Below are 23,863 nucleotides of genomic sequence, written 5' to 3'. Positions count from 1 at the left end.
TACACATAAATTAAAAATAATTCTAATCTAATAATTTTAATACATGAACTAAACCCACAAACCATACATACATGATAACTTTTAGCTGCCACGTCCATATATATTTTGCTAATCATTCCACTCCAACAAACAACTTGGTCCGTCCACATAATTGAGCATTCAACGGCCCATATGTTGTTGAAGATGCCGCGTATGGCCCACACTTGACGTTTTAACACGAATACAACTCGTCACTAATTCACGATATTCCTCATAACGAAAGAGATCGACAGAAAAAACAAAGTACGGTTCCTTAGCCTGACTAAAATTACGTGTCACATTTCTATTAGTCTCAACATTCCTAGGTTTTGACTTCTTCAAATGACGTGTTTGACCTGAATTGGAAAACGTGACGTGGCAAATTAACCACAGGCTAAATTCAGACCATATCCTCAGCTCAGCCGTACCTTACGTAAATCCTCTGACGAAGAATAATAATTTATTTTAAAAAATTCATTTAATTATTTTTTGAGTAAATACGCAAGTTAATTAAAAAGTCATCGCAGAGAGGATTTTTGATATTTTCGGAAATTAACATCTGCGACTGTTGGACCAGAAAAAGGGACGATTTGCCCAACCAAAAGCTTTTTGTTTTTAGAGAGAGAAAATACAACACCACTCTTCTTCTTCCTCCCAAAGAAAACCCTAATTTCTCTCTCTTTCTCTCTCTAAGATCGGCCATGGCAAAAGACCGTGAGAGCTTCGTCTACGTTGCAAAGCTCGCTGAGCAGGCTGAACGTTACGATGGTTAGGTTTTTTTTTTTTTTTTTTTTTCTTATTCCTTTTGGCATATATTTTGCTATTTATAATAGTTGTGATTTATTGGAATTGATTTTCTGCTTTATTGAATAATAGATGTCTGTTTGATCTTCAATATGAAGTTGAATTTTGGTTTTCCTTCACTTAATTTAGTGAATTGTTGACTAATTGTTGAGAAATGGAAGGGAAAAAAAATCAGAAGATCGAATATGGTTAATTCGATTTACCTGAACTGAGGATCAGGTGTTTTTATCATGGGATTTGTGGCGAAGAAATTTTCTGTTGAATAGTTCTTTTGCAGTCTCAATATTACTGACATATGATTTTGCGTGGAATTGTGTGTTTTTAGCACTTTTATGTGCTTTTTTGAAATAGATTCTCTGAATTTTTCTATTCTAAGGAGAAAAAAGATTGGGATAAACGATTCCATTTTATTGTGAACATGATCATGCTTGTTTGACTGATTTTACTTTGAAAAGTTCTCTTACAAATATAAGTTATTGAACCTTTTAAAGGTGTCTTTATCCTGGATTTGCTTCTAGTAATCTGCCCCTTTTTTATAAATCTAAAAAACTTAAAATGAATATTGTGCTGAAAAATATAGGTCTAGGGTCTTTATACACAAGCTCGGTTCTTCAATTCCGTAAGCTGATTGACACTTTTCTTTCCTGTTTACCCATGAGAAGCTTAATTGTTTTTTTTTAATTATTTTTTTGGGTGCTAATTTTGACAGAGATGGTGGATGCAATGAAGAAGGTTGCAAAGCTCGATCTTGAATTGACAGTTGAAGAACGTAACTTGCTTTCTGTTGGATACAAGAATGTTGTTGGTTCTAGAAGAGCATCATGGAGGATCCTATCATCAATAGAGCAAAAAGAAGAAGCAAAAGGAAATGAGGTACACGCAAAGCGGATAAAGGAGTATCGGCAGAAGGTTGAATCAGAGCTGTCGAGCATTTGTAGTGATATCATGAATGTGATTGATGAGCATCTCATTCCATCAGCTACGGCCGGTGAATCAACGGTCTTCTATTACAAGATGTAGGATATGTTTTGTAGTGAATAAAACTGATTTTATACATATTTTCGTTCTTGACATAAGGATCTTAGCGTGTTGAAATGTTGTTGATGGAAAACTATTTTTGGTTGCAGGAAAGGTGATTATTATCGTTATCTTGCAGAGTTCAAGTTTGGCGACGAAAAAAAAGAGGCTGCTGAGCAATCCAGGAAAGCATATGAGGTTCTTCTGTTTCACCTTTTTTATTCATAAGAAATGAATTTCATTGAAGTTCATTCTTTTTCTTCTCTTGATTAGAGAGAAGAAATAAAGTTTGTCTCTTGTTTGAGCTTCAGCCTTGAGGTTTGTTTAAGCTCGATTGTTTTTTGTGAAAAAGAACTTTATTCAGCAATTTTATTCTTGCGTTTGAGATACTTATGATTATCCTCTGATCTCGTACTAGTGTTCGGCAATGGTTGTTGTTTTTTTAAGTGAATTCTTCTCCTATTAATTGGTAACTTGATGTACACTTTTTAAGAAAATTAGGTCTTCTCCTAGACTCCTAGTTAATTTCATCTGGATTGTGGTTTTCCAGAAACTTTCATTATGTAGCGGGCCATTAATTCTTTCTTCACTATTATTGCTCAAATACTATTCTAAATATGTTGCATCCTCTTCACTCTCTTTGTCTCTCCCTCTAAATTTATTTGATGCTATCTGCATGCAGACTGCTACAACTACTGCAGAGGCTGAATTGCCTCCTACTCATCCCATTCGGTTGGGTTTGGCTTTGAACTTCTCAGTCTTCTACTATGAGATCCTGAATTCACCTGAGCGGTTCGTAGTATACTATATTCAGGTTGACTAGTATTTGGCGTATTTTAGTATATCCTGCATGATGTGCATGCTATTGTACAGGGCCTGTCATCTTGCAAAACAAGCTTTTGATGAAGCAATCTCAGAACTTGACACACTGAACGAGGAATCCTACAAAGATAGTACATTAATTATGCAGCTTCTTAGGGACAACCTCACCTTGTGGACTTCTGACATCCCAGAGGATGCGGGTAATCAATATGTTTAGTTAATTCTTTGAATATCTTTGAGCAATTGTAGCCAGTATGTATACCTGTGCTGTTCTGAACTAGTACGACACCATGTGGGCTGCTCTTATGCTGAAACTGTCAACCTCGTTGAGAGATTTATGCTAGTAGGAAATGCTATGTGAATAAAAAGGTTACAAGCGTGTATAATTTTCCTTCTGAGCACAAAAGTACTTTGAATTTGTTTGATCTGATATTTTTGAAACTTCGACATATATTACTTTGCAAGTATATATTACTCGCTTCAAGTTGACCTATCTTTGTTGTCTTTTTACTGTAGAAGATGTCCAAAAGATTAATGGCACATCGAAGGCTGCTGGGGAGGATGCTGAGGTTAGTACATTTCATATATATATATAATAGTATATATATGGTATTATATGATTTCACCAATTTTCTGGTGTTTGATTGCTTGGATCATGCATTTAATTATGTTTTGCAGTGATAGCATCTGTTGACTGGCTTGCTATATCTATGATGGACAGAAGAGTACTGCTTCTCACCCTTGGTGTTTAGCTATTCTAGATCATTGTTTTCTGATTTTTCGTTTTCTTCTTGGGGTCCTATATTATGTGTGGTTTATAAATAGCTTCATATGTACACTTGGTTGGTTTGATCTGCATTCCCCCTCGCTTTTCCTTGTTCCTGTTGGATGGAGTGTAGAAGATTGACCCAATTGCTCAGGGTGATTTTCTTGTTTTTATGAAAATGCCGTAGACTAGACGAAGGCTTATATTATTTGGCTCACCACTAGAATCAGTATGATGCATGTTTACATTTCTTTTTAGATCGAATCGTGCTCGCTTCTCTCTCCTTTTCATTTGAACAAAGTTAAATCTTGCTTCCCAAGAATGTTTGTACTGAATACCTATCATATTATGAATGGCGAGAGCCAAGACTTATGATAGATAACCGATTGCCTGATAAATGACTGAACACATTCAAAGATAAATCAAATGAGTTACTGTATCGCGCTTTTGTTACTCTGTTGTCACTCCCACTCTTTGAATACGGACATAGAAAGTCAACCCTAAACTCTAATTTTAGTATTGCAGTGTAGTCTGCGAAGGATAAGTACAAGAATATTATTTAGCGTCTTGCTTGTGTTGTGTATATGCTCATTCCCAGGATAAGTACAAGAATATTATGAAAATGCTTGTGTTGTGTAAGCACAGTTGATGAAAGTGGGCTTGACGAGACCACTGACTGGAATGAATGAAAAAGTTGGCAGCACTTGTTCTGCAATGGACTACTTGATGGAATGTGAAGCCTAATATATTCCCAGGAAAAGTGTACAAAAGCTCTGACTTGGATCATTAGAATATATACATGCCTTCATCTTGAGTGTTATTTTTTTTTTTTTCCTTTTGAGTGGGCATTACCAACTTAATCTGCTCTATAACAAGAAGCCTTCTCGTTTTGCTTGGGTAGATATGGAAGGAAAATGGTAACAGTTGAATATTGAAGCGTTCCTAGGCTCTTTGAAGTTATAGAATCCATTGATGGTCAGCATCTAATGACCGAGAGCCGGTGCCTTTAGTCTACATATCATTCTTGGAACTACTATGGACTAAGCGCAGTAGGCAGTATAAAAAAACATAAATCTTCTTTCTTTCTTTTTTTAAGGATTAACTAATTTTCATTTTGAGTCCTACACATTGTACTCTGCCAAGATTGCTCCAGTTAGAAACCTAATAAAGTAGTAGAAATTCATTAATCACGTGTCACATTACAAAGATGAAAAGATACATCTTTAACCAATTGAAAAAAGTGATTCCACTCGTGACCTTTTGCGTCAAAGGGTAACTTTGTTGTGCACGACCAAAAAAAAAAATGATCTAAGAAAATTGCTAGGAAACAATCTTGCGTAAAGAAAATCAAGAAAAATAGAAAATTCCTCGAATATCTTTCTCTCACCATTCTCGTGGCAAAAGTGCTTCTGTAAAGGGAAGCAATAAATCTGTATCTGTCTCTTTCACTCCCAAATGGAAATGGCATATCTCTAATTCTGATACCAATGTGCAACTAATTTCCTTTACGCTATCAACACCCCTGCGTTTATTAAATCATATGCAATTAAATTTTTGACAATACCGAAATTGTATTTCCTAATTGATATTAAATGTTATTTTAGATATGATTTAACTAAAAATTTTCAAAATGGAAAATAAATATTCCAATCAAATAAATACTTAAATTATTTTGAAAGTTTTCCATTTAGTAAGATTGATTTTATTTAATACTTCAGTTTCGTAATGTGTTAAATTGTAAATAATAAACATTAATTGGGAATGATAATCTTAGTATTTTAAAAAAATTAATTGCTTCAGGAGACTTTGAGGCTGATTTTATAAATACATAGAGTGTTCTGGATATTTGCATAACAAAAAGGATATTTAGGCAAAACAGAGGTGTGTTTTGGGTGTTATCCTCTGAACAATGCCATTGCCATTGATATGATCATTTGTTTTTTAGCGCTGAGTTTCATCAGAAAGTTACTAATTTTTTATTTAGGTATCAGAAAGTTATTTAGTACTTTTATTAACTATGGCATTATCTTTGTCTATAGAATTCTACAAGGACAAGGATTCGTTTAACTTTAAGTTCAACTCTGAAGGCTTCTTTATATAACCTAACAGTAACAACCAAACATATAGACTGTAGGGCGTCCTTCTCTATATATATTTCATTCAAACTTAATAAAGCTACATATATCCTTGGTTTTCTTAACGTGTTTTATGTTTCCTTCTACGTTTGTCTCTGTCACTTTCTTTCTTAGACACAACTAAGGACATCCTTTTGGTTTCCACCATGACTATGCGCTCAAAACCCAAAATCTTGGCTGTAATTTTTGATTTGGATGGAACCCTTCTAGACACAGGTACATATATGATACATACATACATACATATATACACACACATATATGTATATAGATTATGTAACTAGTGTAGTTTTCTTCTGTATCACATTTACTTTCGTTCATGCGAAAAAGCTAGGTTTTCCTCTCTCTCTCTCCGTCTCTCAAAGTTAATTGTGTGATTGGGCAGAGAGAGCAACAAGGGGTGTTTTGAAAGAGTTTTTGGCCAAGTATGGGAAGGTTTTGGACAAGGAGAAAGAAAAGAATAAGACGTTGGGGAAGACGCTGAAAGAGTCCTCAGCCGACATTGTTAAGGACTATGATCTCCCATTAACACCTGATCAGTACATCAAAGAGATAATCCCCATGTACCAAGAAAAGTACGTAATTAACTCTCTCTAAAATTCATATCTTTACATATTGGTAATTAATTATTTTTTTCATGCATGCTTGAGTAAGGGATTCCATCATGTATACTAAAACTATGTGAATGATCATAGGTGGATGTATGCTAAACCACTTCCTGGTGCTAATCGTCTGATGAAGCATCTCCATGATCACGGAGTTCCGTTTGCTCTCGCTTCAAACTCCTCACGAGAGTGCATAGACTTAAAAATCTCCTACCAAGAAGGTTCGTGAGAATCAAACCGAGTTTCATCTTAAATGAGATGGTCCAATATCTTATAAGTCTATGATTACTTTTATATTTAGATAATGTAAGACTAGCTCGAATAGTCGAATTTATTTTTACCCTTTACAAAATTTGTCCTTTCTTCACATTATTGACTACATTACCTCCAACAAAAATATACTATAAAAATACGGTTTATGTTTTGATATCCGTCCTTTCTGCTAATAGGGGAAGAAGGTATTAATTTTTTCTTTTTTTCATTCATTCATTTGTTCTGTTTTTTGTTCTTTTTTGTTTTCATAGTCCTCACATTTATTGGATTTTGAAGAATTTGTGCTGGTTTCTTGCAGCGAATTTGTAACTGTTGCGTTAAGTCCTTAACTCACGATATATATAATACAAACTTCTCTGCTTATTTCTCGTCTTGTCGCTCAATCTAATTACTTTTTTTCTTCTCTTGTTTTCCTTTATGATTTTGTGCAGGTTGGAAGGAACGCTTTTCAGTAATTCTTGGCAGTGACCAGGTTAAAGAAGGGAAGCCCTCAAGCGATCTGTAAGGGCCTTCTATAACATTAATAATGATTATTCCTATTTTGAGAATGTGTGGATGCCATGAATATGGCATGTAAATGGAACTTTTCCAAATTCCCAATTCCTTAACCTGTTCAGTAGGATTGAATTTAAAGGCCTAATCAAACCAGTATCCGAAAAACTTGACAGAAAATTTTCCTTTCAGTTGAAAAGTAGTTAAAACTGAATTCTTCCTTTGACGCATTTGGAAACATTAACGATGATGCCATTTCTGTTTTTACCAATGAACTTAATTTCTTGGAAAACAGAAAATTTTGATACACTTTCTTTAATTTTCCCTTTCTTATACATATTCAAGCACCAATAGAAAAGGTAGATAGAACGATGTTCAATAATTGTTGTTAAAAGTACTTTGACAATGGTTTAAGAACTGTCATTCGATGTCTCAAAAATAAATTAAAACAATTTGTTTTAACCCAATATAAAAATTTTTAAAACATGACTAAATGTTCGTCCTGCCTTTTTTTTGTGGACATTAGACCGTCTCCTTTTTTTAGCATATTAGAGGATGTTTTCCCGAAAAAAACATCGTAAAATCAGCGTCTTCTAATCTCAATTTTGTATCAGTGACAGTTCCTAATTTTTCACAGATTTGAAGAGGCAGCGAAGAGAATGGGTGTGGACGCGGCTCACTGCCTGGTGGTTGAAGACTCATTGTAAGATTAACTTTCCTGATTACGTAGATCACAAGTAATTGCATACCACTAGGTTTGGGATGTTTTATCTTCACTGATAGGAATAAGGGCGGCATAAATAAAAACAGCTGCTTTGGATAGTTCCATAACTAAAAATAAACATAATTCATAGGGCAAGAATAGAATTTTCCCAACAAATTAAAAAAAAAAAAAGATGAAATCATCAAAGCTTGATTAAGAATATTTCAAAGGTTGTCAAAATAGTCCTTAATTATTTTGTTTATGCCTATGATATATATGGACACTTAGATTACATGCCACTGGTCTATTGTGGCAGCACCAAGTGTACAAGACTAAGTAACTAAGAAATATTGTTTGACATATATAATACCATAAGCCAATCTATATCATGTACATTTTTTTTTTTTTCCAAAAGGATTGGTGTTAAAGCTGCAAATGCTGCAAAAATGGAAGTAGTGGCGGTTCCGCCCCGCAGTGAAGCTGGCTGTTCTTCCCTAGCGAATACTGTGCTTCATTCTCTTCTGGAATTTCAGCCTGAGCTTTGGGGTCTTCCTCCATTTGAAGACTGTAATATCTCTTACTAGTCATATTTTATGCATTTCTATTTTGTTTTTCTGCAGGCTTTTATATATATGTAATTTCCTGATCAAAATGGTCACTGCAGGGATAGATAATGCATTGCCAATTGAACCAATATATCTGAGTGGTCTATATCTCAATGGGTTTCTTCATGAAGTTACAGGTTTCTTACGTTCTTTTTTTTTTTCAATCCTAAGTTTATACCATAGTTTGTGTATCACATTCTATCAATTTAGGTTCCACTTTATTTTAGAAATTTAATATTTTATATATTGTTAAATCTCCTAATATCAAGAGAGTTTCTCAATTTAGAAATCAATACAAATAAATATAAACTCCTAATAAAGGTAACTACACAAAATATTCTCTTATTAAATAATATACATAGATAGAGATACTTGAAGTCCAAACCCAGACTATTCAGGCATGTGTAGCTTTTATATATATATATATATATATATATCCCTGTATCATCGTTTGTATGTATATATAACACTCAGTTTGATTTAGTATAACATTCTATAGACATAGTCCAACACGTGTATTATTGATTGTTACACAGACATAGGGAAAAAATTACACGTAAAGAATAAATAATGTTACACATACATACGAATAAAGTTACATTTATCAGACTGTACAACCGTCGAACTAATTGAGACTTTACCTATATATATTGTATTTATATAATATATATGAGTTTATATACATTATTAAGTATATTCTACATAAGCATGAACAAGAAATGCTTATGATAATTAAGCCACAAATGATGTGGTTTTTTTTTTCTTTTTCTTTTTTCCGTGTTTCTGGCTTTCGGTTTTGTTGACATGCTTTTCATGTTAATAACAAATAATTTAACGTGGAAATCCAGAGGATGGAGAATCTGCGCTTCCTGACCAAGTTTTCGGAGTTTTCTTTGGTTGTGCTGAAGTTGAAATGACCAATAGGACCTTCAAGGTCGTGGTTTGTATTGGAAGGGATCAATGTTCCTGTAATGATCATCAGAAATTAATTGTATGTCCGGAACCCTCAATAATTCGATTATCTAATTTTATTCACCTTTGTTTTTCTCCTCATATTAATTATACATGGAGCTTATGAAAATTGTTATAATAATGATTCTGATTTTATTTTCTTTACAATGTATTAAATCTAATTATTTCTGTATTTGCTTGCTTAGTCGACTAAAAATATTCTGATGGACAATTTTGTTCTGTTTTTTTTTTTTTTTATATAGAAAATTTACATAGTTGATGGAGCAAATGTGCGCATGTCCAATCAGCAGATGAAGCTTGAGCTTCTTGGCTACACAAAGAGTATGGTTAGCAAGGTAATGACAAATTTGAATTTGTAATAGAAAGAATTATAATGGATATTTAGACTCTTTAGAGGACATGATCAATATTCAATGGCAGATGTAGATTTTTTCTAGTAAGGACACAATAAGAAAAAATATAAAACATAATCTTTTTAATGAAATGGGACATAATTGTAACTGTTTATTATTAAATGGGCATACAATTATATATATATATATACAACTGAAATTTTACATACAGGAAAAAAAAATTAAATTCCTGCACAGCATGTGTGCCCCCTCTGAAATACATACAACAGGGTCCCTAAACATGATAGTATTATTTATTTGCTTGTCTCATACTCGGAGCAGTTTTGCTAAATTGATTTTGTCCATTATTTAATTAAGTTAGAAAAGAAAAATGTAAATGCTTTTTGTTATTCTGCAGTATCATAATCATTCTATTGCCACAACCAAAATTTGGGCATTTATCAAAAGGAAAAAAAAGGCATACTATTAAATTTTCATCCAAATATCTCTTATGAGTTTTCGGGAATTAATGTTGAAAAACCGCTCGCATAAAAAAACGTATGCATTATTTTTGCAGGAAACAACACGCTTTGACGCAGTAAGTACTAGAACTCTAGAAGAGTACAAGTCTATCGCAAGGAGGACCATGGATCTTCCAATGTTTAGGCAGGATTATATTCTAGAAGCTTCTTATGTGGAGGACATGGTTGTCTCTAACATAGACTAATCTTATTGTAAATCTCCTCATTAATTTACTCTAATACGACACAGTATAATGATTTATGTAATCGATCAGTTTCCTTATTTACATACTCCAATCACAAATTATAACGTGAGACTCTCCTCATCATTTCGATCGTTTTGTGTATTGCTGTACTTGGGGGGCCCTTTCCTTTTTCCATTCAAAAGGGTTAGAGTTTTTAATTTGTTGACGAATTGTTATGAAATATACTATTAATCAAGGAATTTTCCTCAACAAATATCATAAACTATAGCGAAACTGTTACATTTTTCGATAGTACATCATTATAACACATTTTAGAGTTCGATTGAGAAAATTATAGAGGCTTGATTTACCTTTGTTCTTTAATTAACTACAAACAATCACATGTATGTATTGTGATTGTTAGATCACAATTGTCCACAATTAAAGTTATAGACTGGTTTCTTTCTCGCATTCAGATCTAGAGGATAAATCTTCCTACGATCCTATCCAGTTTTTTTTAGTAAGTTATTCACAAAATATAACTATTATAATAAATAAGAGAAAATTTTATTTTGGTGCCCCGTATCATAACGACCCTGTATTTTTGTAATTTTATAAAGGTACCTTGACATTTTAGAAAATATTTTTATAGTACCCTGAGATAATTTTTTAGGATGTGAAATGTCAAACATACTCTTATCATTAAGTAATTAGAGTCCAAGTTTTTTTTAAAATGCTTTAAATAAATTAAAAAGTGAGATTTTTTAATTTTTTTAATTTTATGGTTTTTTGAAATATTTTTAATATGTTCTTTGTAAAAAATTAAATAAATTAAGTAAAGGGTATAAATAACATTTCATGTCTCAAAAAATTAATCAGGGTATCAAAATATTATTTTTTAAAATGACGTGGTACTTGCATGAAATTATAAAAAACACAGGGTACTAATATTAGATTTTGATATAACACAATGTACCAAAATAAAATTTTACTAATAAATAATAATCAAATGACAGAACCTTGAATGAGCATATGACTGTCGCTTTTTAGGCAAAAGGACGACGTTCCAGAAATGGATTGTGGGAGTTGCAGACTACAACATTCTAAAAGAACGATGAGACCTTTATATAGTTAAAACGATAAATATTTAGGGCCCGTTTAGTTCACATGTTTAAAACTATAATTTTGATTCTATTACAGTATTTTTTTTCTGACAAAGAATTTGAATTAAAAAAAAAATTCACCAATGAGTTTTCTCACAATAACTTATTCTATTCTTAAATTGATACATTTTTCTCGTCAAGTTGCATAGCAAGGTGTCATTTATATTTTTATGTGCTCAAAAAATTAAAATTTTAGAAAAAATAACTAATTGAACTTCACGTGCATAATCCATGTGTTAAGTTTTAATTACCGAATTACCCTTTAGAGTGTATGAATTTAGATTTTATTCCTTACTCTTAATTAATATCTTTTTAGTCCAATAACTATATTAGTCAAAAGAGTATTATTCAAGAGTAAAGGGTAACACTCTAAACTCATGCAGTCTAAGGGTAAGTTCAGCAATTTTCTTAATATTTTTAGTTCTGTTACGGACTCAACAGCAAGTGCCAGTAGATCTAATAACGTCACAACTTGGGGTAACTGGCCATGATAATGCTACAATTTTAATTTTATTTATTTTTATTTTTCAATTTCTAATTGTTCCCCAATTTTTCTTTAAGCATGTTTTGGTCTTTTTGGTGAACATGCATTGTTTATAAAAAAAGAAAATGTAAGTATATATGATAGACTTTCAAATTTGAAGAGATAAATTTGTTAAAGGGTACATATGTATATTACTTTAAGAGAAATGGTAGTATATAACAAATTTTCTAAACTTAAAGTACTAAGTAACATAATTACATTAGCTATGTAATAAATACAAATTCTTTAAAACTCGAATTTGATTTTCCTATTTTACCCTTATTTTTAATAAACGGTAAAAATTATTGCAAAACCAAAAATTTCTAAATCCTCAAAATTTCTCTCACATAACACAATTTCTCTCCCCTATCTTTTTCTCGGTTCTCTCTCTCCCTCTCTTTCTCGGCTCTCTCTCTTCTTTCCCTCTCTTTCTCAATCTCTCTCTCTCTCTCCTTGCACACACACTTTCTCACGTCTCTCTTTTTTTTTTTCTTGATTCCCTCTCTCGACTCGCTTAATTGTGAGCCATGTCTCGTCCGTTGGTGTTGAAGATGTTCAATATGTCAAATTTTTTCTCACTGGAGATAGGCGGCTAGAGCACCAACAGTTGAGGGAGCCAAGGAGATGAGGTCGAACAGTTGAGACAACATTATTTTCAAATTTTTGAAAGTATGATGTTTAAATCTTCTATTATTTTTCATCCCTAAAAAATTTGTTGTCAATTTTTATTCCCAATTTAAAATCCGCTATTTTGCTAATTTCTGTGAATTTTCATAATTCAACTTTATTTGGTAAATAGAGAATTTACATTATAAATGATCTATTTACCAATAAAACAGATTCTATTATAGTCGGAGAATTTACGTGGTAAATGCTTTATTTTCGAGCAAAACAAAGTCTATTGTAAAAAATAATAATAATAAACTTATTGTTTACAACATCCAAGCATAGGTTTTACTATTAAATATATTATTTACTATGTAAATGCTCCATTTACCAAATTGAACATAATCTGTATGTTGGTAAATAAAGTATGTACCATGAAAATTTTATATTTACTAACACCACATATTATATTACAAAGTCAGAAAATAAAGCAGCAAACATGTTTACAACATCAAAACACTGTTTAACTAGTGTTTAACTAGTAAATCCATCATTTACTACTATGTAATATTACGGATATTAATTTGCTTTTATGTTTATTTACTTTTCTATCCTTGTATTGGTATTATATATACCACACTTTTATGTAATCAATAACATAGCAGTTTTCCTATCATGGTACCACGAGCCTAAGCTTCTGAAAACCCTAGAAATTTTCTCCCACCACCAACTGCCGCGAGTCGGCCCACACTGCCAACTGCTCATCGCCGCTCCTCCTCACCGGTGCATCCCCAGCCGCCACTTCTCCCCACCATGGCCGACCCCACCACACTCCCTCACTCCCAAAATTCCACCCTCCCCTCTCCCTCTGCCATCTCTTCTCGCCCAATTCTTTCCACCACCACAGATGCCACCACCAATTTAATTGCTATCAATGTTGCGGCACAAGTTCCCCTCAAATTAACTGCTACAAATTACTGTGCATGGCGTGCACAATTTGATTCCCTCTTGATCGGGTATGACCTATATGGTTATGTTGATGGCTCTCTTCCGTGTCCACCCGGTAAGATCAAAGCACCTGACTCTGATACTGAGGTTCCCAATCCGGCTTATCTCTTCTGGATTCGCCAGGATAAATTACTGCTCAACGCAATTATAGGGTCTTTGACTGCCAGTCTTGTTCCTTTTATTGCTTCCAAGAAAACGTCCTTTGAGGCGTGGAAAACACTTGAGAAGACATATGTTTCCCTGTCATGTGGTCACATCATGGAATTACGCCGCAAACTTGCCACTCCGGTAAAGGGTTCTCGCACAATTACCGAATATATGCAAGACATTCAGTCGTGTATTGATTCTCTTGCTTTCATGAATAAACTAGTTGATTTTGATGAATTATCCATTCGGATTCTGAATGGACTAGATGACTCCTACAAGCACCTCTCTAGTGCCATTCAAGCGCGGAAAACACCAATTGATTTTGATGAACTATTTGAAAAACTACTCCATGAGGAAGCCCAACTAAAACTCACAACTGCTCCAACCCCGCCGCAAACGGCAATTGCTTTTGCCGCACAGTCCCGCGCGGACGTCCCCACTCCGCGGCAGAACAACTCGGGCGGCCGACCTCACCACAATCACCGCACCAACCGGCCTCAACAACAGTCCCAATTGTATCCTCCTTCTGCCGTGCCAACATGGAGTCCCTGTCTGCCTTCTCCGGCGCCCACCTCTAGTCGCGGCTATCAAGGAAAGTGCCAAGTCTGTGGCGCCATCGGTCATTCTGCTCGTCAGTGCCGCCTTATGCCATTGCATACATGGGATACCATCCCGGCACCACCGCGTGTCAATAATGCTACCCACTATCATGCTCCTAGTGCTTCTCACCATGTCACCAACGATCTGGCTAATTTGTCGCTCCACCAGCCCTAGAACGATTTGGAATCTGTAGTCATCGGTGATGGTACTTATCTTTCCATTAAGAATATGGGATCCATGTCTCTTTCCACGTTGCATGGTTCTCTTTCTCTCACAGATGTTTTACATGTTCCATCCATGACTTTGAACTTGATATCGGTTTCGGCTCTTTGTGCTACTAATGCGGTAACTGTACTTTTCTTTGATGATTATTTTTAGGTGCAGGATCGTCACACAAGGGCAACTATGGTCACAGGACAGCGTAAGGATGGTGTCTACTTATGGCCGAAAAATCTCTCTTCTTTGCCGCCAATCCTTCCAAGAGTACATGCTTTCAGTTTACTTCATTCGTCGTCTTCGTTGCTTTCCTTATGGCATAGTCGTTTAGGACATCCTTCTATTAAAGTCTTTAGGACCCAATTGTTATCCCTAGGAGTTTCTTTTTCGCATTCTAAATTACTTAAATTTTCTTGTAATTCGTGTCATATCAATAAAAGTCACAAGCTTCCTTTTTCGTAATCCTCTGTCTCCTCTTCTTCTCCCCTTGAAATAATATACTCTGATGTTTGGACGTCACATGTACATTCTCTTGATGGTTACAAATATTATGTCATTTTTGTTTATCACTATACAAAATATATTTGGTTTTATCCTCTTTTTCGTAAATCTGATGTCCATGCGATCTTTGTTACTTTCAAGAGCTTGGTTGAAAAGTTTTTTCATCGTCCCATCAAAACATTGTATTCTGACAATGGTGGCGAGTACATTGCTCTACGCCAGTTCCTCTCTGCCAATGGTATCACTCATCTTACTACCCCACCCCACACTCCGAAACACAATGGTTACTCTGAGCGTCGACTTCGACACATTCTCGAAACTGGTCTTTCCTTACTTCATCATGCTTTTCTTCCAACCAAGTTCTGGTCATTCTCGTTTGCTAGCGGTTTATCTCATTAATCGTATGCCAAAAGAAAATCTTCAGTCTCGCTCTTCCTTCGAGTGTCTTTTCAACAAATGACCTAATCCCAAACATCTTCGTGTCTTTGGTTGTTTCTGTTTTCCTTGGCTTCGCCCATACATTACTCACAAACTTGATCCTCGGTCGAGTGCATGTGTCTTCTTAGGCTATTCTCTATCACAGAGTGCCTTTATCTGCTATGATCTCTCCACCCATAAGCTTGTCATATCCCGTCATGTTCGCTTTGTTGAACATGGTTTTCCTCTCTCTTGGTCCTCCTCGGCATCTGACAACCACTCGGCTTCGACTTTCACTGCGTCTTCCTGGCTACCGCGACCGTCGTTGCCCTCCTGTGACCTTCCGGCACCTCCGGTCGCACCCACTGTGCCGCCCCGTCCCTTGTGGATCCCACGACGTGCCACTACCCCGGCCTCGACGACCCGAAAATCATAATATGCGGCTCTCCAACGCAACAAAACGTGGGATCTTGTTCCGCCTGATCCGTGTTATAATCTTGTTGGTAACAAGTGGGTGTTTCGAATCAAACGCCGACCCGATGGCACTATTGACCGCGATAAGGCATGCCTAGTTGCCAAAGGATTCCATCAGCGTCCCGGTGTTGATTTTCATGAGACTTTCAGTCATGTTGTTAACCTGGTAACCGTTCGTACTGTCTTGAGTGTTGCTCTACATAACAGGTGGTATGTTCAACAGCTTGATGTTAATAATGCCTTTCTTAATGGGCATCTTACTGAAAAGGTATACATGGCAAAACCATCTGGCATGCGGGATCCTCAGTTTCCCAATTATGTCTGTCGTTTGAAGAAGGCTCTTTATGGCTTGAAGCAAGCTCCGCGTGCATGGTACCAGGAGTTGAACATGTTTCTTCATTCTCTTGGCTTTATCACCTCTCGTGCTGATACATCACTTTTTATTATGTCCAAGGGCTCACTCCTTGTATATTTTCTGGTGTATGTTGATGATCTTTTGATTACTGGTAGTGATTCTCAGACAATTGCTCAGATCATTCAGAAACTTGATTCTAAGTTTTCGACTAAGGATCTTGGGTTACTCTCCTATTTTTGTGGTGTCGAGGTTCTTCCAACCAACGATGGTATGCTTCTGTCTCAGCACAAATATATTGTTGATCTTCTGCAGAAGCATAATATGATTGAGTCTAAGCATGTTTCCACACCGCTTGCTGTTGGTACATCACTACTGCTACATGATGGTTCACCTACTGTTGATGCTACGAAATACCGTCAGGTTGTTGGTGGTCTGCAGCATCTGCGCATGACTCGACCTGACATATCATTTGCTGTTAACAGACTCTCTCAGTTCATGCATCAGCCATCTGAAAATCAATGAGGAGCAGTCAAGCGTCTGCTTCGTTATCTGAATGGCACCAAATCTCTTGGCATTCGACTATAGGCAACATCTCCTTTGGCGCTTCATGGATTTTCATATGCCGATTGGGGTGGAAATCCGGATGATCGCACTTCTACAGGTGCGTATGTCATGTTCTTGGGTGCCAATCCCATATCTTGGCGGTCCACAAAACAGCGCACCGTTGCTCACTCATCCACTGAAGCAGAATATCGTGTTATTGCTTCTGCTGCTGCTGAAATTCAATGGATCAAGACGCTACTTCAGGAACTGCTTGTCCCTGTCACTTCCATACCTACCATCTACTCAGACAACCTTGGCGCTACATATCTCTGTGCTAATCCTGTGTTTCACTCACGGATGAAACATCTAGCCATTGACTACCATTTTGTTCGTGACCTAGTGCAGTCATCACTTCTTCGAGTTGTTCATGTGTCTACTGCCGATCAACTAGCTGATGCCTTGACGAAATCTTTGCCTCGTCCTCGACTACTTGACATTTGTGACAAGATTGGTGTTGCCTCTAGCACACCATCTTGAGGGGGCATATTAGGGATATTAATTTACTTTTATGTTTATTTACTTTTCTATCCTTGTATTGGTATTATATATACCACACTTTTACGTAATCAATAACATAGCAGTTTTCCTATCACATAAATCTTGTATTTACCAAACTGAACATAATCTGTTTGTTGATAAATAAAGCATTTACTATGTAAATTTTGCATTTAATAACATCACATATTCTATTACAAAGTCACAAGATTCTCCAAGAGACTCACATACTCTCCAAGAGACTCACAGACTTTCCAAATCTATACACCAACTCTCCAAATCTCCATCTCTGTCTCCATTGTTATGCAGCTGGCAGAACTCATTGCAAAGTTGCTGAATCTCGTGAAGTCGTCAAAAGTCAAGGCCCTCGCATGAAGTAGACGAATCTGGTCACACGAGAGCATCACCGATTGACTCGCATATCTCCGTTGCACCTCAAATCTTTGCGCGTTCGCCATCGCCAAAGAAAACGACGAATCCGCAATGACTTTATTTCGAAGAGAGAAGGGGAGAAAGAGAGAGAGAGAAATGAGAAGGAGGACATCATCGTTGCCGGATGAAGTCGTTGTTGTAACTATGAATTACAGTCGGCGTTCATTGGAGAAGGAAAGGAGGGGAGGTCGAAGAGAGAGAAATTGACAATAAGTGAGCAAGAAGAGTGAGGAGAATGAATCTGGGTTTGTAAAGGGCATTTTGGTATTTTGATGATCGTAAAAATGCTTTTAAGCTAATATGTTATTTTTTAAACATCTTTTAAATATTTGTTATTAGTTTTAATAAGCTCTCTTAAAACTGCTATTTTCTTCCTTCTCCTTAAAAAAAACAAAAAAAAAACAAAATCGATGGTATGACATGTTGTTTTAGACTTCTTGGAATGATAAGGTTTTCTAAGTCACCCGATTGAATTTTAACAATAAAATTTATGAGTGAAAATATTTTGTGTCGTATATATATAGTTTTTAAGATAACACTTATAGATCATAAAAAGTTAAAATTTAATCAAATGGTTGACAGAATTAGCTATCAATGGAGCAAAACATGCGTGCCTCATTGTAGAATTTTTCAAGTTATTTTTTAATGAATTTTAAAAAAAAAATTATACTTTAAAAAATCAATAATAAAACATATAGTCTTAAAATCTTAACTGTTTCTAATTTTAATTTTTAATTTATATAAATTTTATTAAATTTTAACACTTAATTAATAAAAAAATTAAAATCTAAACAAAATAAACCTCAAAAATTAATTATATGACGTTCAAAAAATCAATAACTAAAATAAAATTAAAGATAAACATTAAAAGGACGTTTGGTTGGAGGATTCAAACCATATGATTTGAACTATTTTCGACTTACGTGAATTTTTTATGAGAGAAAATATTGTAACAAACTATGAATCATGATTCAAATCAAAAAACGAATCATTCTACCAAACACCCTCTGAGTACCATTTATGAAACTAACCCCTTATATTAACATCAATAATGACTGCCGTACGAAAAGCAGCAATAATCCATTTCAATAAATAAATTCTAAAAAAAAAAAAGCAATAATAATGAAAGAAAAATAAATAAATAAATAAAGTAATTGCCAAGCAATGTCAAAATGAGTTTTTATTAGATTCTTTCGCTATTGTGCCTCTTGCGCGTTCAGCGGCTGAGTTCTGACTCTCTCTCTCTCTCTCTCTAAATTTCTGTCTGCGAAGCGCTCCGGGGAAGAGAATCAATGGCGAACAGTAATCTGCCTCGAAGAATCATCAAGGTACTCTTCTGCAACTTCCGATCTTTACTTCCTATCTCTCTTTTATATGCAAAAGCATAAATAAAAAAGGTGTCTTTGTGTCTTTATGCATGTACGGACATGGGTATAGATTTCTCGTCTTGATTCTTTTGGTTTTCTTGTTTTTTTGATTGATGAATAGGAGACGCAGAGACTTCTCAGTGAACCAGGTCCGTCTCTTTCTCTATCTTGTCTTTTTTATTATTTTGTTTTGCGGAGAATCTGGAATTTGCAATTTTGAGATTTTGGATGGGCTCTGATTTGAGTTTTTAATTTGAGTTGAAATGTGATACTTTTTTACTCAGTAAAAAAGTTAGATATTATTATTTGTAGAGCTTTTTATTATAATAAAACTCAAATTTTAAACTCGAATCGGTAAAATGAACGGGCAGTAATTGTTAGCTGTACAGCTGTTATTCTTTTTTATTATTTTGTTTTGCGGAGAATCTGGAATTTGCAATTTTGAGATTTTGGATGGGCTCTGATTTGAGTTTTTAATTTGAGTTAAAATGTGATACTTTTTTACTCAGTAAAAAAATTAGATATTATTATTTTGTAGAGTTTTTTATTATAATAAAACTCAAATTTTAAACTCGAATCAGTAAAATGAACGGGCAGTAATTGTTAGCTGTACGGCTGTTATTTATTGTTGTGGAAATTAGGGAAAATTTCATGAGAGTCCCGGTATGAAATTGGGTCGTTCTTTTACAACAAAACTCAAAAAAAGTTTAAACTCAAGTTACAATTTTCTTCAAGTTCACCTTCTTTTAAGTTTCAACTTTATTCAAGTTACAACTTTAATTCAAGTTAGAACTGAAATTCAACTCAAAAACCAAAACTCAAAAAAAGTTTAAACTCAAGTTATAATTTTATTCAAGTTCACTTTCTTTTAAGTTTCAACTTTACTCTCAACTTTATTCAAGTTACAACTTTAACTCAAGTTATAACTGAAATTCAACTCAAAAATTACACTCAAATTACACTCTAAAAGAACAACTATTTCTTGAAAGTTGTTGTTATGAACCCGTTACTAATGAAAATAAAGGTGTAGGCTCATTTGAGGGAGCCTTAACCTCTATTGGTTGGTTTTCCGAGGAACCCAGACCTCCAAAAACACCAAAATATCAGAAATAATTATTGGGTATCTAAAATAGAGAAGTATTACAAAACGAACCATGTTTCAATTTGACTCACTTACAACTAAAATACATATAAATGAAAATCCTACTCATAATACCACTACCACACAATTGACGCAACCCCTCAATCCCTAAATTGAAAGGAATGGTACAACAAACTATCTATTTTGACAAATTCAAACTCAAATTAAATGATAAAATGTATAAAAATAGATTTTTAACATTCCACCATGCTTTTTAATTGACGTCCATGACGATCAACGTTATGTACACTGGTCTAGCGGGAGCTTTTTTCCACTTTGATGGTTTCACTCAGCTACCAGTATTCCACACTTTGGCTGCTTCACCAACACATCTTGATTCTACCTATAAGCTATTGCTTCAATGACTTTAACTTACCACGTAACCACCCCAATCAGAATGACTCAATTCCAATACTTCTTTAGGAAAGCGAGCCACCTTACCACCCCACCAAACCAGTGCTTTGAGTTGGGGCCTTGTAGTAAATTGATCTTACTAAACGTTATATATGAGAATCGTCTTATTTGCATTTTGCATCATCATACGTTTTCTTTTCTTTTGTAATTTCTAATTTATTACGTTTTCCCAACAGCTCCAGGAATCAGTGCTTCTCCTTCAGAAGACAATATGCGATATTTCAATGTGATGATTCTTGGTCCATCTCAGTCTCCATATGAAGGTGATCACTGATCAGTGAGCTAAATTGCTTTTCCTGCATACTTATTTGTGGTACCTACTGTTTTACTGCAAGTGTTTTCTATAAGAAATATGAATGAGACAAGGATTATGATATTGTTTTCTCTGTTACCCTCATGAAATGAAATAGTAAGAGCCCACATTTCTGTGCAAATGTTTCTGTGTGATTGTTGATAATATTTGTATGATATTTGGTTTGGAATAATACAAGGAAACTTGTGCCTTGTTGCAGAGTTAGATACCGGGCTTGTTTCTTATCCCCTTGACCTGTCATTGGACTCTTTAAGGGATGACAACTTACATTTATTATGTGTGGGTAAAAAAGAAAAAATTATGGCTGTGAAGTTGTGATCTTGTAGCATCTATCTAGATACTTGTACCTTTTAGTCATCAATAATTGGGTGCTCCGTGTTAATCTTGGCATCTTACTTTTCTGTGTTAGCTAACCATTGTAATTAAATAACGTAGTTGTCAGCCATAGCCCATATGATATTGTACGAGGCATCTATTCTTTGTTTCTTAGATTAGTTGTAATTTTTTTCTTGCATTGCATCATGTTGATAATGTGTTCGCATATTCATTTCTGCTTAGGTGGTGTTTTCAAGTTGGAGTTGTTTTTGCCTGAAGAATATCCAATGGCACCTCCAAAGGTAATTCCCTTCTTAGGCTTAAGCGTGATGTTGTATGCACGCACTTACTCTTTCATTTGGAGGCATTCATACTGTTTGTGTTGAGAAAGTGAGTAATTCATTAGGATGTTGCTTCAGCTAGTTGCTACTTTGAGACAACATAGTTTTATCAAAAAACTGCCCAAGGATGGCAGAAAAGTATGCAGGACCTATCTTATAATTATGTCACAATTATCTCTAACCTCTCAAAATTTGTGCCCGTGTTTCCTTCTTCCATCTTTGGTAAATGTGTAAATAAATATACATTTCCTTCTGCCAGGTTTTGTTGTGTACTTTGTGTGCTCAATACATTCACAGTAAATGTTTCCTTAAAGAATAGGGAATACTCATTACAGAATAGTGAAGATATACGTTTGAGCTAAGACCTATTGAATGAGACTGCAGGTTTCAAAATAGTATTCACTACTCATTTGCTAAAATATTGAAAACACGTATCATGAAGAATAACTAATAACAGCAAATAAGCTTGTAGTTCTTGGAAGTATTGAGTATGTTTGTGCCACATAGTTATTTCTGTCATAACCGCACCCTTTAACAAATATTGTCCAGTCTCTTATTCTCACCATGTTTTTTCTTTCTCCTGTTTACAGGTTCGCTTCCTCACCAAAATATATCATCCTAACATTGACAAGGTAAATTGTCTACTCCATTTACCTTATTTTTTTTCCCACTTTATGTGCTTCTATTTTGATGTTTCTGAAGATAAAAGATATGAAAATCTCTTTTTGTAGCTTGGAAGGATTTGCCTTGATATTCTGAAAGATAAGTGGAGTCCAGCCCTTCAAATCCGAACGGTATTGCTAAGGTGACGTCTTGTTCCCTCGTAATAACTGAGAATGGCTACTTCTTAGAAGATAAGATTTATTTCTTGGTCATGATAGTGGGTTTTTAGGTCATGAACAATGAGAGATAATACTGATACTTTATATGATGGTTTACTGGATCAGTATTCAAGCACTTTTGAGTGCTCCAAACCCTGATGACCCACTTTCTGAAAACATTGCTAAGCACTGGAAGACCAATGAAGCTGAAGCTGTTGAGACAGGTAAAGTATCTTGTACCACTATACTTTGTTTTTTGTGATGAGATCTTAGTTATGTAGCCCTATAAAAGCTTCATTGTGATGAGATCTTGTACCCACTATACAGACTTTGTTTTTTGTGATGAGATCTTAGTTATGCAGCCCTAGAAAAGCTTCATTGAGATTAAAGCAGCGTAAAATTTTTCATCACTGGCTAAAATGTTATCTTTGTTTTTGTGTGATCAATGATCATCTATTCCAGAATCCATATGAATCTGAACTAAAATTTCGTTAAAATATATGCTAAGTTGCAAATTGAAAGTTGCAATGACTACACAAGGGACATTCATGTTATGGAGAGTTCTATTCTTTTTTCTTTTTTTTTTTTTTTTTTTTGGGGGTCTGAGACAATTATACTTGATACATTGAAGACGTATTAGCATTTCATTTATCAATTAGTTTTTGTCATCTGTCCTAATTGTTTTTCATACTGGAATCTGTCAAGCAGCAAAAGAATGGACCCGTTTGTATGCAAGTGGTGAATGACGGGAAAAGGTTGTTGCTCAAAATTATTCTCTTCATGGGGAAATATTTGAACGTTTGACGTTGGACTTAGAACGTGTCAAGAGATAAATACTCTCAAGTAGTCGTTTATAATTTATAGGTGGAGAAATAGAATTATTTATCATTTTCCTCAATGTGCAAAGTGTGAGATTTGTATGATTCTGAGATGATGCATAAGTTTGTTCTCCTATTCTTCCCCAGTCTACCCTTTGACTAATATTTGCATTTAAACTTCTCGATCATGCTTTGATGAATATAATGGCTGCGTTTAGTATTGCTTTTTGCTCCTAAAATCAACTTCTGGTTGTAGCAAAAGTTAATTTTAGTGTTTGGTAAATTCTTTGAAAGTGTTTTTTGAAATTTTTTTGAAGAATCTACAATCAAAATCAGAAGTAGTTCAAAGGGAACTTTAGCTTTTAGATTGTGCGAGAGTCAACATATTACAATTAATGAAATTTTTATAATACCCATAATACTCTTAATGAAATTTAAAATTTACAATCTTTACAATTTAAAATTCAAACTCGTAACATAATATAATATTACATTATATAATGTAATAGTAATATTGTAACAAATAATATTATTATTTTATCA

General features: G+C 34.6%; 3 protein-coding genes across 4 annotated transcripts; all 3 read left to right on the top strand.

The window, feature by feature from the left end:
* Positions 1-550: 550 nt before the first annotated feature.
* On the top strand, positions 551-3,804 carry LOC112092168 (14-3-3-like protein D). Of its 2 annotated transcripts, none has more exons than XM_024167556.1 (7): positions 551-786; positions 1,532-1,838; positions 1,950-2,037; positions 2,522-2,631; positions 2,713-2,861; positions 3,178-3,230; positions 3,340-3,804. In XM_024167556.1, exons 1-7 carry the CDS (start codon positions 720-722, stop codon positions 3,340-3,342), a joined length of 777 nt encoding a protein of 258 aa, XP_024023324.1. In that variant the 5' UTR covers positions 551-719; the 3' UTR covers positions 3,343-3,804. The 2 variants fall into 2 exon arrangements, with proteins under 2 accessions (XP_024023324.1, XP_024023323.1); XM_024167555.1 differs by having other exon boundaries at positions 648-786; positions 3,181-3,230.
* A 1,829-nt stretch (positions 3,805-5,633) lies between these two features.
* LOC21388302 (bifunctional riboflavin kinase/FMN phosphatase) lies at positions 5,634-10,414 on the top strand. Its single transcript, XM_024167554.1, has 10 exons — positions 5,634-5,778; positions 5,948-6,137; positions 6,258-6,388; positions 6,872-6,941; positions 7,570-7,635; positions 8,051-8,202; positions 8,300-8,377; positions 9,089-9,231; positions 9,455-9,547; positions 10,122-10,414. Exons 1-10 carry the CDS (start codon positions 5,709-5,711, stop codon positions 10,269-10,271), a joined length of 1,143 nt encoding a protein of 380 aa, XP_024023322.1. The 5' UTR covers positions 5,634-5,708; the 3' UTR covers positions 10,272-10,414.
* Positions 10,415-18,978: 8,564 nt separating this feature from the next.
* LOC21388301 (ubiquitin-conjugating enzyme E2 36) lies at positions 18,979-23,542 on the top strand. The gene is made up of 8 exons (XM_010101082.2): positions 18,979-19,118; positions 19,279-19,306; positions 20,889-20,975; positions 21,584-21,642; positions 22,272-22,313; positions 22,413-22,486; positions 22,629-22,726; positions 23,211-23,542. The coding sequence occupies exons 1-8, from the start codon at positions 19,083-19,085 to the stop codon at positions 23,246-23,248; spliced, it is 462 nt and encodes a 153-aa protein (XP_010099384.1). The 5' UTR covers positions 18,979-19,082; the 3' UTR covers positions 23,249-23,542.
* Positions 23,543-23,863: the final 321 nt, after the last annotated feature.

Source organism: Morus notabilis, unplaced genomic scaffold (genome assembly GCF_000414095.1).
Source record: "Morus notabilis unplaced genomic scaffold, ASM41409v2 Scaffold412, whole genome shotgun sequence".
Classification (NCBI taxonomy): domain Eukaryota; kingdom Viridiplantae; phylum Streptophyta; class Magnoliopsida; order Rosales; family Moraceae; genus Morus; species Morus notabilis.
Note: the sequence above shows the minus strand (reverse complement) of the source record. Positions and strands in the feature narration are given on the sequence as shown.

Coding starts and splice junctions, on each gene's coding strand:
- LOC112092168 (XM_024167556.1), top strand. CDS start 720: ATGGCAAAAGACCGTGAGAGCTTCGTCTACGTTGCAAAGCTCGCTGAG. Junction 1,839..1,949: donor ACGGTCTTCTATTACAAGAT/GTAGGATATGTT, acceptor TTTTGGTTGCAG/GAAAGGTGATTATTATCGTT. Junction 2,632..2,712: donor ATCCTGAATTCACCTGAGCG/GTTCGTAGTATA, acceptor GCTATTGTACAG/GGCCTGTCATCTTGCAAAAC.
- LOC21388302 (XM_024167554.1), top strand. CDS start 5,709: ATGACTATGCGCTCAAAACCCAAAATCTTGGCTGTAATTTTTGATTTG. Junction 6,138..6,257: donor ATCCCCATGTACCAAGAAAA/GTACGTAATTAA, acceptor GAATGATCATAG/GTGGATGTATGCTAAACCAC. Junction 8,203..8,299: donor TCTTCCTCCATTTGAAGACT/GTAATATCTCTT, acceptor TGGTCACTGCAG/GGATAGATAATGCATTGCCA.
- LOC21388301 (XM_010101082.2), top strand. CDS start 19,083: ATGGCGAACAGTAATCTGCCTCGAAGAATCATCAAG. Junction 19,307..20,888: donor GAGACTTCTCAGTGAACCAG/GTCCGTCTCTTT, acceptor TTTTCCCAACAG/CTCCAGGAATCAGTGCTTCT. Junction 22,314..22,412: donor ATCATCCTAACATTGACAAG/GTAAATTGTCTA, acceptor CTCTTTTTGTAG/CTTGGAAGGATTTGCCTTGA.